The 12,868-nt window shown below is 39.7% G+C and overlaps 1 protein-coding gene across 2 annotated transcripts in view; it reads left to right on the forward strand.

Annotated features, from left to right (window-relative positions):
• TTC39C (tetratricopeptide repeat domain 39C) overlaps positions 1-12,868 on the forward strand; it is a 105,080-nt gene that overhangs the window by 59,720 nt on the left and 32,492 nt on the right. The window contains exons 5-6 of one of the 2 annotated variants that reach the window (XM_023647571.2): positions 159-513; positions 2,277-2,445. In XM_023647571.2, coding sequence (XP_023503339.1) covers positions 159-513; positions 2,277-2,445 — 524 coding nt within the window. The remainder of the gene's footprint in view (positions 1-158; positions 514-2,276; positions 2,446-12,868) is intronic. The other variant, XM_070220840.1, reaches the window with a different exon arrangement.

Genomic DNA, 12,868 nt, shown 5'->3' on the forward strand with positions numbered 1-12,868 from the left:
CTCTGAAGAAACAAGGTGCAAGGATAGATCATAATGTTTATTGTTTTTAAAAATCTTGCTTGATTTTTCAGGTCCTTCTTCAATAACCTCATTATTAATACAGGAAAATTATTTTAAAATGGTTATTTTTTCATGGTTTTCTTCCCTTCTCTTTATAGCATATATAAAAGGTGGGTGGATCCTTAGGAAAGCCTGGAAGATTTACAATAAATGCTATCTGGACATCAATGCCCTCCAGGAGCTGTATCAGAAGAAGCTAACTGAAGAGCCCTTGACTTCTGACGCTGCAAATGATAATCACATTGTGGCTGAAGGGGTGTCTGAGGAGTCTCTAAACAGACTGAAAGGTGCTGTGAGCTTTGGATATGGCCTTTTTCACCTTTGCATATCCATGGTGCCCCCAAACCTGCTCAAAATCATCAACCTGCTGGGTTTTCCTGGAGACCGCCTACAGGGGCTTTCTTCACTGATGTATGCAAGCGAAAGTAAGGACATGAAGGCCCCTTTAGCTACGTGAGTAGCTGTATTGCAATGCTTTGGTAGATAATATAGTGTTGAAAGTAAGTAAACAACAATCAAAACCTTTAAAGGAAACTTCAGGTAAAATGCTTGGTTGGTTGACATGATGCCATGCCTGATGTCTTTTAATGCAATGCCAAGGACTGTGTTTTGGGGGGTGTTCATAAGCTGATTTTAGAGAACAGGGCACTGTTCTTAAGTCTCATGAGTCCTATATTTTAAACAGGTAAAATGATCATGTTTTTTAACCTCAAATGATTTCATAGGCAGTTTTTGTGACCTTGACCACAGTCACTGAGAGATTCACGATCCTGATTTTTGGAGTTAAGGGCTACAAATTTGATAAGGCTTTTCTGTCATTGAGAATTTTTATTCGTATATCCTTATATGGGGTAATCTTCCTTGATAATTCTGGTTGGTCCATTGGTCTCTTATATGTGGCTTGGATATTTTGTGCTGTTCAGCCAGATTGAGTCATATTATGTTGTGCAGCCTAAACTTAAATGACAATTATTTCAACAATGGAGTGTGGTGAAGCTGATGTAACTATCCAGAGCAAAGATTTACCCATTTCTCCATTTATTAAAAATGATGTGATTTTTTTTCAGTCTGGTAAATATCTACCATTTGCAACTTGAGTAATTTTACCAGACACACTAGATGTCCTTTGACATTACACCACTTGTCAAAATTTTTCCAAAAAAACTTGATATCACAGAGATCCTTAGCTCAATTTCTACTCATCTTATTGTATTGAGAGTTGAGGACTTTGGATGTTTTCTCTTAATCAGTTGGTAGCTATTATAAAGATCATTAATTTTTCATTTCAAAAATATTTGTGCCTCCCCAAACTCATTAAATGACACAGTAGTCCTTTATTAATTTGCCTTAACAGATTTGTGATAATTTATCTGTCTATGTCTTCATATTATTTTCTGAGAAAGGAATGAATTGAATTAATAATGTAAATTGGTCCTATCTTTAGAAGAGAACCAAATTTATGACTATCCTGGAAGCACACATTTACACAAAAATATTTGTTGGTTAAACATTTTTGTCCGTTCGTTAAAGCAGATCCCAATGAATCTATTTCATATACCTACTATATCATGGCATTTTTTTCTTCAAAGGGATGAGTTTGAAGTGAGAGAATTTTAAGTAATTTGCTTATTTGTTCGTTTTTTAAATTGATCATCCTCAAAGGCCAGAGAAGGGGCCATCGATCTGGTCCTCTCAGTTACTTTAACCCAATTTAGTGTAATTTTGCTTGTGGTTCCTATATTTAAATTCAGATTCTGAGGCTTACGCCTAACTTTTGTGAACACAAGAGAAAACAACGTTTTCCTTTTGCAAAAAGTAATGCTTTTGTTATGAGGGGACCATAAATTCATGGTAACCAGTTACTGTTTCTAATTTGTGCCTTGATGAGTTAGGTGTAGAATTCAGAGATTTATGTCAGTCATACATTCAGTGATCCATCCAGAAGCCTCAGAAGAGCTCACTGTTTCTGTCACCTTATTCTTCTCTCACCTGATGGAAGGGAATGTGCTGATTTATATGTTGTGTTCAAGTTGCAGTTTCCTAAATATTGGTAAAATTAAAATGGGGAAAAATACTCTGATTTTACTTCTTTAAAGACTGCATAGTAAGCTCTTTGGAAGGAGTGTGTATTGGGTGAGCTCATGCTGATTTTTTTAAAAAGTAGAAACACTATAATAAAAGTCTTTTGCTCACCGTTTCTCTCCCTCTCCCCTTAGACTAGCTCTGCTGTGGTATCATACTGTAGTCCGCCCGTTCTTTGCCTTGGATGGCAGTGATAACAAAGCAGGCCTGGATGAAGCAAAGGAAATTCTTCTCAGAAAAGAAGCTGCTTATCCAAATTCTTCCCTCTTTATGTTTTTCAAGGGACGCATACAACGATTAGAGGTACCGTGCCTTCCCCATCTTTTGAAAATAAAGCCTTCTGTTGATCAAATCTAATTCTGGCTTGGGGACGAGTATCCAAATGAGGCCGAATGTCTTGGGGCCGAGGAACATTTTGTTCTTGTGCCTTCCGTGGCAATGATGCTGGGTTCCTCTCCCAGGAACCCAGGATGTTAGTTACCTTCTGTTCAGGAGACGTTTGTGAAGCGGGTATGGGTTCCTCGTTGGTAATGAGACAAGAGTGGTGTTCTCTAAGCTGAAGGCAGAGGAGCATTAGTAAGTCTCTTAGTTGAAGAACACAAAATACAATTTTTTTTCTTCTCTGGAGTTACTAATAATCTTTTTCTAAATTTTCATCTTCACTAACGATTTATACACAAGTTATTGTCTTAAATGTCAAGGACAGCATCAGCTTTGAAATTGTGGTAGCTCTTATTGGTTTTTCATGTGCTTCATTTGCCTGGGTACTGTGCCAGGAGCTTATGTGTGCTATCCCACTTAATCTTCCAAACAAGCCTATGACACACATAGAAAATTGTCCTCTGTGTTTTATAGGAAAGAAAAACAGGGATCTGAGAGTGTTACCAGACAGAAACACAGGTTCTTTACCCGCCACACAAGGGGGTCCAAATAAAAACTGGAACGCCAGGCTTATGTCAAGGAAAGGGTTTTTATTTCGGGTGACGTGATCCGGGAAACAAGAGTCAGCCCTCAAATTCGTCTCCTCAAAAGATGGGAGGCAGGGGGTTTTAAAGGTTGTGAGGAGTCGGCTGCTTATAGGGAGGGAAGCCTGTGGCCTTGCTGGTTGGTGCTTTCCCACCAGCCTGCGTTTGGCCTTGTGAGGCTGCTTGCAGGAGGAGGATGGAGAGATAAGAGAATCCACAGGTGGATGTCCTTGGTTGTCTGCCTCCGTGATAGGTGTTGCATTTTGGGGCCAGGAAACCGAGGAGCTGAGGTCTGGGAAGCTTCAGCTTCTTGATATTCTCTGGATATCGGTTTCCCTGTAACAAACCTCAAGGAACCGTAATTAGCCAAAACTTCAGTATGAGCCCAGCATGAGGCCACCTGGGCTTTTAATAACTTGTAACTTCTGTTTGCCTTGTGAAGTTCAGGGATACAAGGGTTTAAAAAACTGATGTTTATGGATGAATGTAACTTAGAGAAGCAGGGAAAGGGGATGAGTGCTTTTGGTTTTAACCCCACGTATGCTGGGTTTACTGTAGGGGACCCATATCAGGGCCAGCATCAAGAGGGCTTCAAGTGACCTCTGAGCTCACCCCGCGAGTGAGGCCAGGCTGTCTTGTTCCAGAACCAGAACACGCCCTGGCCTTTGGAGGGACTCTTCTTCTCCTTCATGCCTCTTTTTTTGTCTGCTTGTTTGAGGGGATGAGGATTTAAAGAAAAATGAAAATATTTATAAGAAATAAATCATGCATATGAATCATACATATAAAAGAAGGTGGCTGTGATGCTAGGGGCCCACCCATATTCTCACCAACAGCTATTCATGAATCAGTGTGAGGTGTTAACAACCTCATCCTCCAGTTAACCAGGTACTCTGCAGCACAGTCGATGCTTGAAGGTACCCCGGCAAACCAATGAATGCATTTGGAAGATTTTTGCCTAGAAATGCTTTTATGAGCACAAGGAGGAATTGTTCACTAATTTTTTTGTTGGCAATGAAGTGTACGTTACTTTCCAGTAATGTCTTTCCTTCACCAGTGCCTCCTTAAATCTGGAGATTCCTCATCTTTATATTTGGAAGTGGTACTTTGGAGATTATTTTAATAGTTTATCATGAAAATAGCACAGGAAGCTCAGGATCTGAATGACTTAAAACCACGTCCGAGTTATTCTTCTTCTCGTTATCTTGAAACTATTTTTCTTTGCATTGAGGCTCATGTGACTACAGTTATATTTCTGTTTTTCTCATGCAGTCTTAAAAACATTGTTCTGATCAATCTCTTGTGCAGTCTGGTCTGTTTGTTTGTGATTCTTTTCTTTCAGACTCAGGGTTATGGTCCTACATGTAGGAAAGGTGTTCAGGTTATTAAAGTTTCTCTACTCCCTTGGGTTTGTGCAGGAGGAACTAAGACTGTAAAAGGAAATTTCAGGTTGACTAAGCCTTCGCACTTCAATGATCATTTCTGAGATGAAAGTTAGGTACAGGGTAAGTGCTTTCTAGATGTAAATTTCTTGAAGGGAGGCCAGGATACATTTTGAATAACTTTGAACAGGATCATACTAGGTTCAGTGTTCAACAGAGATTTGCTGACTGGGGGTGAGAGTCTGAAGTTGACAATTGTGTAACACAGCAATAATGCGCCACAGTATTAGGCATTTATTAGAATTCTCTTCCCTTACTCCACTGATCAATGAATGCTCCAGATTGGGTTTTGAAGCTGTTAAATAGAAATGTACAAGTCAGGATTTATGTTTTGTTATGCCTGCCATTTTAGTTAATTTTTCATTTTAAAACAAAAGTGCTTAACTTTTAGCTACACTAATAACTTTTTTTCCCTAAAAACTTAACTTGGCATAGTTTTAGTTTATACCACAATTCATTCCTATTGGGGACTGAGTGAATGCTAAAAGTTTAAGTGGTCATTCATTGTTGTTGGGATGGTTCTAGAAATGAGGAAGCCACAGCGCCATCAAAGGATTCTTATAAATATGGTTTGGGGAGGTATATAGTCAACATTGTATCTCTCAGCAGGCATTCACTCTCTTTTAGGGCAGATCGTTGTGATCTGAGTGTGGGTGGTAGATGTTAGAACTTCACCGTGAAGCAATTTCCTTACCTAACTGATACTGGTTTTAAGAAAAAAACCTGAAAAGATCTATTACTGCTCTTGTTCAGTGAGCTGTAGCTTGGGGGCCAAGCAAAATGTGGCGAGTGTTTCTGTTTGGCCCTTCCCAAAGGCCAGAGGATGAAAGGGTTTTAGGGCTGACTTAAAATGTTAGTATTATCCTCACGGTGCCCAGACACCAGCATTTCATTAACCTTTCCAAGTAACCGTGTAGGAAGGTGTCAGTTGGTGACATCCTTCATTTGCAGATGAGAAACTCTGTCCAGGAAGGCTAAGATGTGCTCTTGTCAAAGGCTTTTTGTAAGGTCTCTAAGGTCCAACTCAGTTGATGAAAACACCCACGGCTCAGTCAACAGATTCACTTGCAAAGAATCTTTTTTCTTTTCAGTGGGCATTTAGGTTAGAGAGAGGGCCCTTTGACATCTTTTTATCAACAAACACTGACAGAACATGGTCCGGGGGCTCTAATTTATGCAGGTGCATCATATGACACTGACTTTGTTTCTTCAGTGACACAGAATCTGTAAAATTATTTGAACAGCTGCGTTTTTGTGAGCTTGCTGTCATCCAAGGTGACTAGCTTCAATGTGTGCTGGTTCGTTTTCTTTTTCCTGTGATCATTATTTTGAAATCATATGCAGTTGCCCACTTCCTCTTTTAGTTTCATTAAGAAGTTTTTACATACTTTGCACTTCATTGTTTGGGACAATTTGAAATCCATATGGGAGGGTGGTCTTTAACACACCCACCCCTGTCCTTCCACTTGTATAACCTTATTGTAGTGACTTCATCCCTTTCTGTTGTTGTGACCTAACTTGACCTAGCAGTGAAGTTCTGCCCTTGATGGGCTTGGGGTCCATCTGTACCCCAGGATGGTCAGCACCCTCTGCTTTTGGGGGCTGCTGAAGCACATGAATCTTGGCTGGCTGCACAAAGAATTTTCTTTCTTTGCTATTTGCGCTTCTCCGCACTGGATGTCTACATACCCCGACACCAGCCTTCTCCACACCCTGTGGTCCTTACTACCTCTTCTGTCTCTTGTCTTCTCCCATGTGACTGCTCCTGTTGCTGTGAGGAATAAATGGGCTCATACTGTACTTGGCATGGATTCAATACTCCCTAAGTAGTGGTGGGATGGTGGTTATTATTCCTACTGAATGCTTAAGCCTGAGAAGTAGAGGTATCAAATTTTCTCTTTTTTCTTCTTAAGAGAAAGTACTTGTTTTGGTGTTGAGAGCCGTTCAGCAACACTAGGGCTGTAATTGGCAAAATGGGTGTGTGTGTAGCTAGAGGGGCTGTGGATGCCATACAGTACCTGTATTTACTTTTCTCTGAATTTCCGTAATGCAAACAGCTATTAGGAAGTGGACGCATGGGTTCTATAGCAATCTCAGTTTTAAAATGTGAACCAATAGTTATTGTTTTGAGCTTTTGTATTTTTCATTAGTTTGCACCCAGTTAAACCTATGGTAGTGAAAAAGACAAGTGATTAAGGATTATTTGTCTTGATTATTTTAAAAGTATTAGGGACAGGTCTATATTTTAATAAACTACTTTTATTTCTCTCTGGTCCTCTTTTTCTTCTAAACAACACAGATTTGCACAACTTCTCTCCCCTTCAGTATTAACAGTCTATTTAGTAATATACAGATGTGTGTATTTGGTTTTATGTGTATACATGCTTTCATCTACACACTTTTATATGGTGTGACTACTTAGTAACGAAACTGGTTTTTGAAATTAGTCTATTTGTCTCTAAATGCTCAAATATTTGAATGTATATAAGGTGATAAACATATTCTAATAAAGCTGCTGTATGTAAGCATTTTGAGACCTCTTATTTTGAAACTGTCTTCTGAGCTTGGACCCCTACTTTTTGAATATTCTGCATGCTGGCATTTTAAAACCTTGGGTTTGGTTTTTAGGAGCAGAGGTCTGGGCCTAGGACAATACTGACCCTCAATGTATGTTTGTTGAATGAATAGGTCATTCTGCAAATTCATTGATCAGTATGAGTGATATAGTTCCTTTGTTAAGAAAGGAAGTTGGTTATCACGAACTGTCTGTTTTTCCTGTGGCAACTAAACCTGTTTCTGAAGCCAGTTCTGAAGAAGAAGATGCAAAAATGTCTTGACAATTGGAATGAGAGAATGGCCTCCTAAGGAGAGTACCAAATCCGATGTTTAGATTCTGATGTGCTGGCTAAAGAAATGTGACTCTAAAAAAATAAATTAAATAAGTTTAAATGAAATAAAAAGCAATTGGATTTAAATGAAGTCTGTGCTCATTGCTGGGAGTACAGAGATGAGAAGGCTTGAGCCCTTGTCCTGCGTCAGCTCAGCCTGGTGGGGACTTGACTATAATGCCTCTCAGACACTTATAACAGTTACAAGACTCCTTCATAAGGACAACATGGACGTTTGTACAGGCCTAGAGGTCACACTGAAGAAATTATAATGAACTTTTCCTTTTATATTGTGTGTATACCTTCAATCATCTTTCTCTTATTTGAAGCTGCCTTGTTTGTTCTTTCTGGAAAACACAGCCTTCTCACTGTGCAGTCTGCTCCTCTGCCTGTGCATCCCCCCCGCCCTCCCCTTCTTTCTGAGAAAGGTATATGATAGGATATGGTTTTTCCCCCATAATCAGTGTCTGCAGGGACTGTGTGGATGATTGATCTATACTTCGCTGTATTCCTGTCACCCTGACATTCCATCTCCTTCTAAGAGGATAAGGCTTCTTATCCTTACTTTCTATCACCTGCAAAGTTCTGTGTGAAAGGCTTTCACACACCTACCCCAGTGTGCATGTGTTCTGTCTCTGGACCTTCTTTCTACCCATTATTTTAGGTGTCTTCGATTGTCTGAGGTACCTTTTAAAAATTAGCTGTAGCGCTTTCTCTCTGTACTTTTATTGAGATGAAATTGCATGTTTCATTGGTGCTTCCCAGAATAATTGGGAGCTCTGTGTTGCTTTTTAGCCCATCAGTTCATGATTGTGGCAGGGACAGAAAAGTGGAGGTTGATCTCTTTGGTGATTAATTTATCAGATTGAAAGGGCCTCCAGGGGTTGTGGAGGGTAGGGGTCAGCACAGAAGTGCCACACACAGAGCCTGTGCTCGGGGTCACAGTGACATATCAGAGCTGTTTGGTGGCAGAGTTTCTTTGCATCTGTTGAAGAGCAAGCCTGCCTCTTGTATTGGAACAGCATGCCTTGCCAGCATGATGTAATGTTGTTATTTATAGGATCAGGAAAAAGGCAATGCAGGAAGAGAAATAATTTCCTGAAGTTCTGTTAATTGTAGTCTTCTTTTTCCCCATCCTACGTGGTTCTCGTTATTACTTCAGGCACCAAAAAATAGGGTTGCCATTTATTCTTAGAAGTACACAAAATGAGAGATTGATTTAATCTGGTGGAGGAGAGATGGAGGATGTATTTGTCTTGGCTTTCCAGCGAGATAAATCCATATTGTGTGGTTTAATGACTGTCCACTGAAATAAGAAGATGTTGGTAACGCCAGTTGCTAATGGGTACATACATTTGCTGTTCTTTTAACTCTATGTTTACAGGCTGTTGGGTTGAAAAGCAAGTAGAAGGTTAATACTGATTTATATCCCTGAGCTCACCCATGTGCGTAAGAGGATGAGCTTTCCTTTGCCCACATTAGCCCCAGCACTAAGGGTAGGGGTTAAACGCATCATCTATTGTTAGGTGTCCTTGATAGCGTTGTTGCTAAACCGATTCTGCTGCTCAGCACCATTAATGCTGGATCCCACGTAAGTAAGTGGGTTGTCACAACACGTCCTTGTACTTGCTACAGGTGACAAGGAGGGCCTCTCATTTTAAACACATCCATAATAGTTTACTTTAAGATGTTAAGCAACTTCATAAAAATCACCCAGTGATATTTAAATTGTAAGCTGATTTACTTCCAATTCTTTTGTGATCTTTTATACACGTGTGAGTATTGTTTACGAATCAAATGCTTACATATTTTAACATAGTTTTTATAAATAACTGGTATGCAGACTATTTAGATTCCCATTGTGTTAATCATTTGATATTTCCCTGTTGTTAGGAAATTGTTGTTGGGATATTTGACTGTTGTCATTTCCCTATTATTTCCCAATATTTCGCTGTGCTGGTGAGTACTGCAATAAATATCTTAGCATATTTTTTCTTGAGTTGTTTCCTTGGGTTATGGCTCCAGTGGTATTGATGCGGGGTCGGTGAGCCGAGGAATCAAAAGAAAGATTTCTTAGACTCTTAAGATCTGGCAGTAGTGCTCTTTTATTTAGAGAATAGTACAGAATAGCATGGGGACAGGACCAGTGGGCACTCAGAGCTGCTGTGTGGGGACAGGACCCATGGGCAGTCAGAGATGCTGCTGGCCTGGGGAGCTGCTGCTGCCGCCGCTGGCATGGGGACAGGACCCATGGGCAGTCAGAGATGCTGCTGGCATGGGAGGCTGCTGCTGCCGCCGCTGGCATGGGGACAGGACCCATGGGCAGGCAGAGCTGCTGCCGGCATGTTGCTGCTGCCGCTTCTGCTGCTCCAAGTTGAGGGTTAGAGTTAAATTTAAGGCATAGGTATGTGAGTTATCTCTTTACAAGACAAAGAATATGTAAAAAAGTTAAAATGGTATCAGTGCCCGTAGGGTCCGACCGTTTGGTGGTCCCACAACTTTTAGGTAAGAATCACACCGGATTGAGTAAATGGCAGAAGTCACCACTTGAATTTTATCCTCATCTAAAGACAAAGGAGGATTGGCGGGGGGGGTGTGGGGGGGGCGGTTCAGTTACATGAGGTTGCCAGACAGTAACCAACTTAAGTTTTTGCCTCTGGCATTAAGAGTTTCTAGAGATAAGGCCATCCCCCTTCTTCCTGGCACAGAGAGGAAGGCATCTTTACAGATAGAGGTTTCCCTTAGAAATGTAAATGTTTCCCAACAAAGTGGCAGGCAAATTCCACTCCTCGGAGCCTGCTTCTCATCTGTAGTTTTAAAATTAACCAGCCTAAAATTCCTCATCATCAACCATTTTAAAATTAAGCAGCCTAAAAATCCTCATCAGTATCATTGTTAGAATCAGAGTATGAACAGCTCTGTAGCTCTTGCTAAATGAGAGATTATACTCAAGAAATAGTGGGCCAGAGTATAATCAGTCATTATTTTGTGCATGGTAGCAGCAGCAGTATTCAGCTGTATAGTTTTCTTTCTTTCTTTCTTTCTTTTTGCCATAATGGTACAAATTAAAGTAGTTTAAAGATAGTACTTAAAATATTACTGTTAAGATAAATACTTCTGAAAGATATCAGAAGACTCAGTATTGTGAAGGTGGCAATACTCCCTTAAATGATCTACAGATTCAGGCAATCCCTATCAAAGTCACAGCTGGCTTTTTTACAGAAATTGACAAACTGATACTAAACTCAAGGAATCCAGAATAGCCAAAACAATCTTGAAAAGGAAGATCAAAGTTGGAGTAGTCATACTTCCTCATCTCAGAACTTGCTACAAAGTAATCAAGACATTGTGCTACTGGCATAAGAATAGATATATGGATCAATGAGAGTCGAGAAATAAACTTTGGCATTTATGGATCAATTGACTTTTGACAAGGGCGCCAAGACAAACCAATGGGCAAAGAATAGTTTTTTCAACAAGTGGCCTTGGGACAACTGAATATCCACATGCAAAAGAATGAAGTTGACTCCTACCTAGTACCATACCCAAGAATTAGCAAAATGGATCATAGCCTTAAATGTAAGACCTAAAACTGTAAAAATCCTGGGTTAGGCAGTGGTTTCTTAGACATGACATCAAAAGCACAACAAAATCAAAAATAGCCCAATTGAAAACTAAATCAGAATTAAACACTTTTGCACTGCAAAGAATACCATCAAGAAAGTGTTAGCCTAAAAATAAAGAATGAAAATGAGAGGAAGAGAGGCGTTTATTTTGGGACCAAAGAATTGCAGTTCGGGGTACACAGATTCTGGTTGCACCCCAAATAGTGTCCTTCTATAGACTTCTTTGGTAAGAAGCGGGGGATTTTAAGGCAAAAGAGGGAGATTTGCAGTACAAAGAATGTTAATTGGGGTTGGCAGTGGAAAGCTAATCTTGACTAAACATAATTGATTGTTAAGGCTAGCTAGAGGAAGGCAAAAGTTAGTCACTGTGGTGAGTTGCAGGTTTCTTGCAGTGTTCTCAGAATATTTGTGTCTTGACTCAGTTCAGAAGTTCCTGTTCTGCCCAATGAGGACGTGCATAAGACCCATTTCCTTAATGGCTCTCGGCTCCATTTTAAAGCTTTTAGACATGTGACCCCATTTTGTTTCATATTTCACACAAGTGAAAAGACAACCCACAGAATGGGAGAAAATATTTGCAAGTTGCGGATCTGATAAGGGACTTGGGTCCAGAATATGTAAAGAACTCTTACAACTCAATTACTAGAGGCCAAATAACCCAATTAAAAATTAGGCAAAGGATCTGAAGAGACGTTTCTCCAAAGAAGATTAGACAAATGACTAACAAGCATATGAGAAGATGCCCAGCGTCATAAGTCCTTATGAGAAATGCAAATCAAAACCAAGTGAGATGCTAATGTCATATCCACCAGGCTAGCTATAATAAAAAAAGACAGCCAATGTCACTTGTAGGTAAACATGGGGAGAAATTGGAACCCTCATTCATTGCTGGTGGGAATGTAAAACAGTGCAGCCACTTTGGAAAACAGTTTGGTGGTTCCTCAAAATATTAAACATAGATTTACCATATGACCCAGCAATTTTACTCTTAGAAATATATCCAAGAGAAATGAAAACATACGTCCATGTTATTATTCATAAAGCAAAGAAGTGGAACCAACTCAGATGTTCAACTGATGAATGGATAAATGTGTATCCATACAATGGAATAATATTCATCAATAAAAAGGAATGAAGTCCTTATATATAATGGATGAACCCTGAAAACCTAAGTGAAAAAAGACGATCACAAAGGAGCATATATTGTATGATTCTCTTTATGTGAAATCTCCAGAAGGACAGAGAGAATAGATTTATTGCTTACTTAAGGGCAGGTATGGGTGAGAGAGAATGTGGAGTAACTGTTAATAGGTATAGGCTTAGGGCCTGCCCCGTGGCTGAGTGGTTAAGTCCGCGCACTTGGCTTCAGTGGCCCAGGGTTTCACCGGTTTGGATCCTGGGCTCAGATATGGCACCACTCATCAGGCCATGCTGAGGCGGCATCCCACATAGCACAACCAGAAGAATTTACAACTAGAATATACAACTATGTACTGGGGGGATTTGGGGAAAAGAAGAAGAAGGAAAAAAAAAGATTGGCAACAGGTGCCAATATTTTTAAAAAAAAGAGAACAGCACAATTTCTGTAAAAAAAAAAAAGTAGATACAGGCTTTCTTTTTGGGGTGATGAAAATGTTCTAAATTTTGATTATAGTAATGGTTGTCCAACTCTGTGAATATACTAAAACCATGAATTTTACACTTTAAGTGGGTGAATTTTATGATATTTGAATTACATCTCAATACATGTTTCAAAAAAGTGTTACTGAGAGTGTGTGTTTTCTACATGAATGTGTACTCTCTTT

Source organism: Equus caballus, chromosome 8 (genome assembly GCF_041296265.1).
Source record: "Equus caballus isolate H_3958 breed thoroughbred chromosome 8, TB-T2T, whole genome shotgun sequence".
NCBI lineage: Eukaryota > Metazoa > Chordata > Mammalia > Perissodactyla > Equidae > Equus > Equus caballus.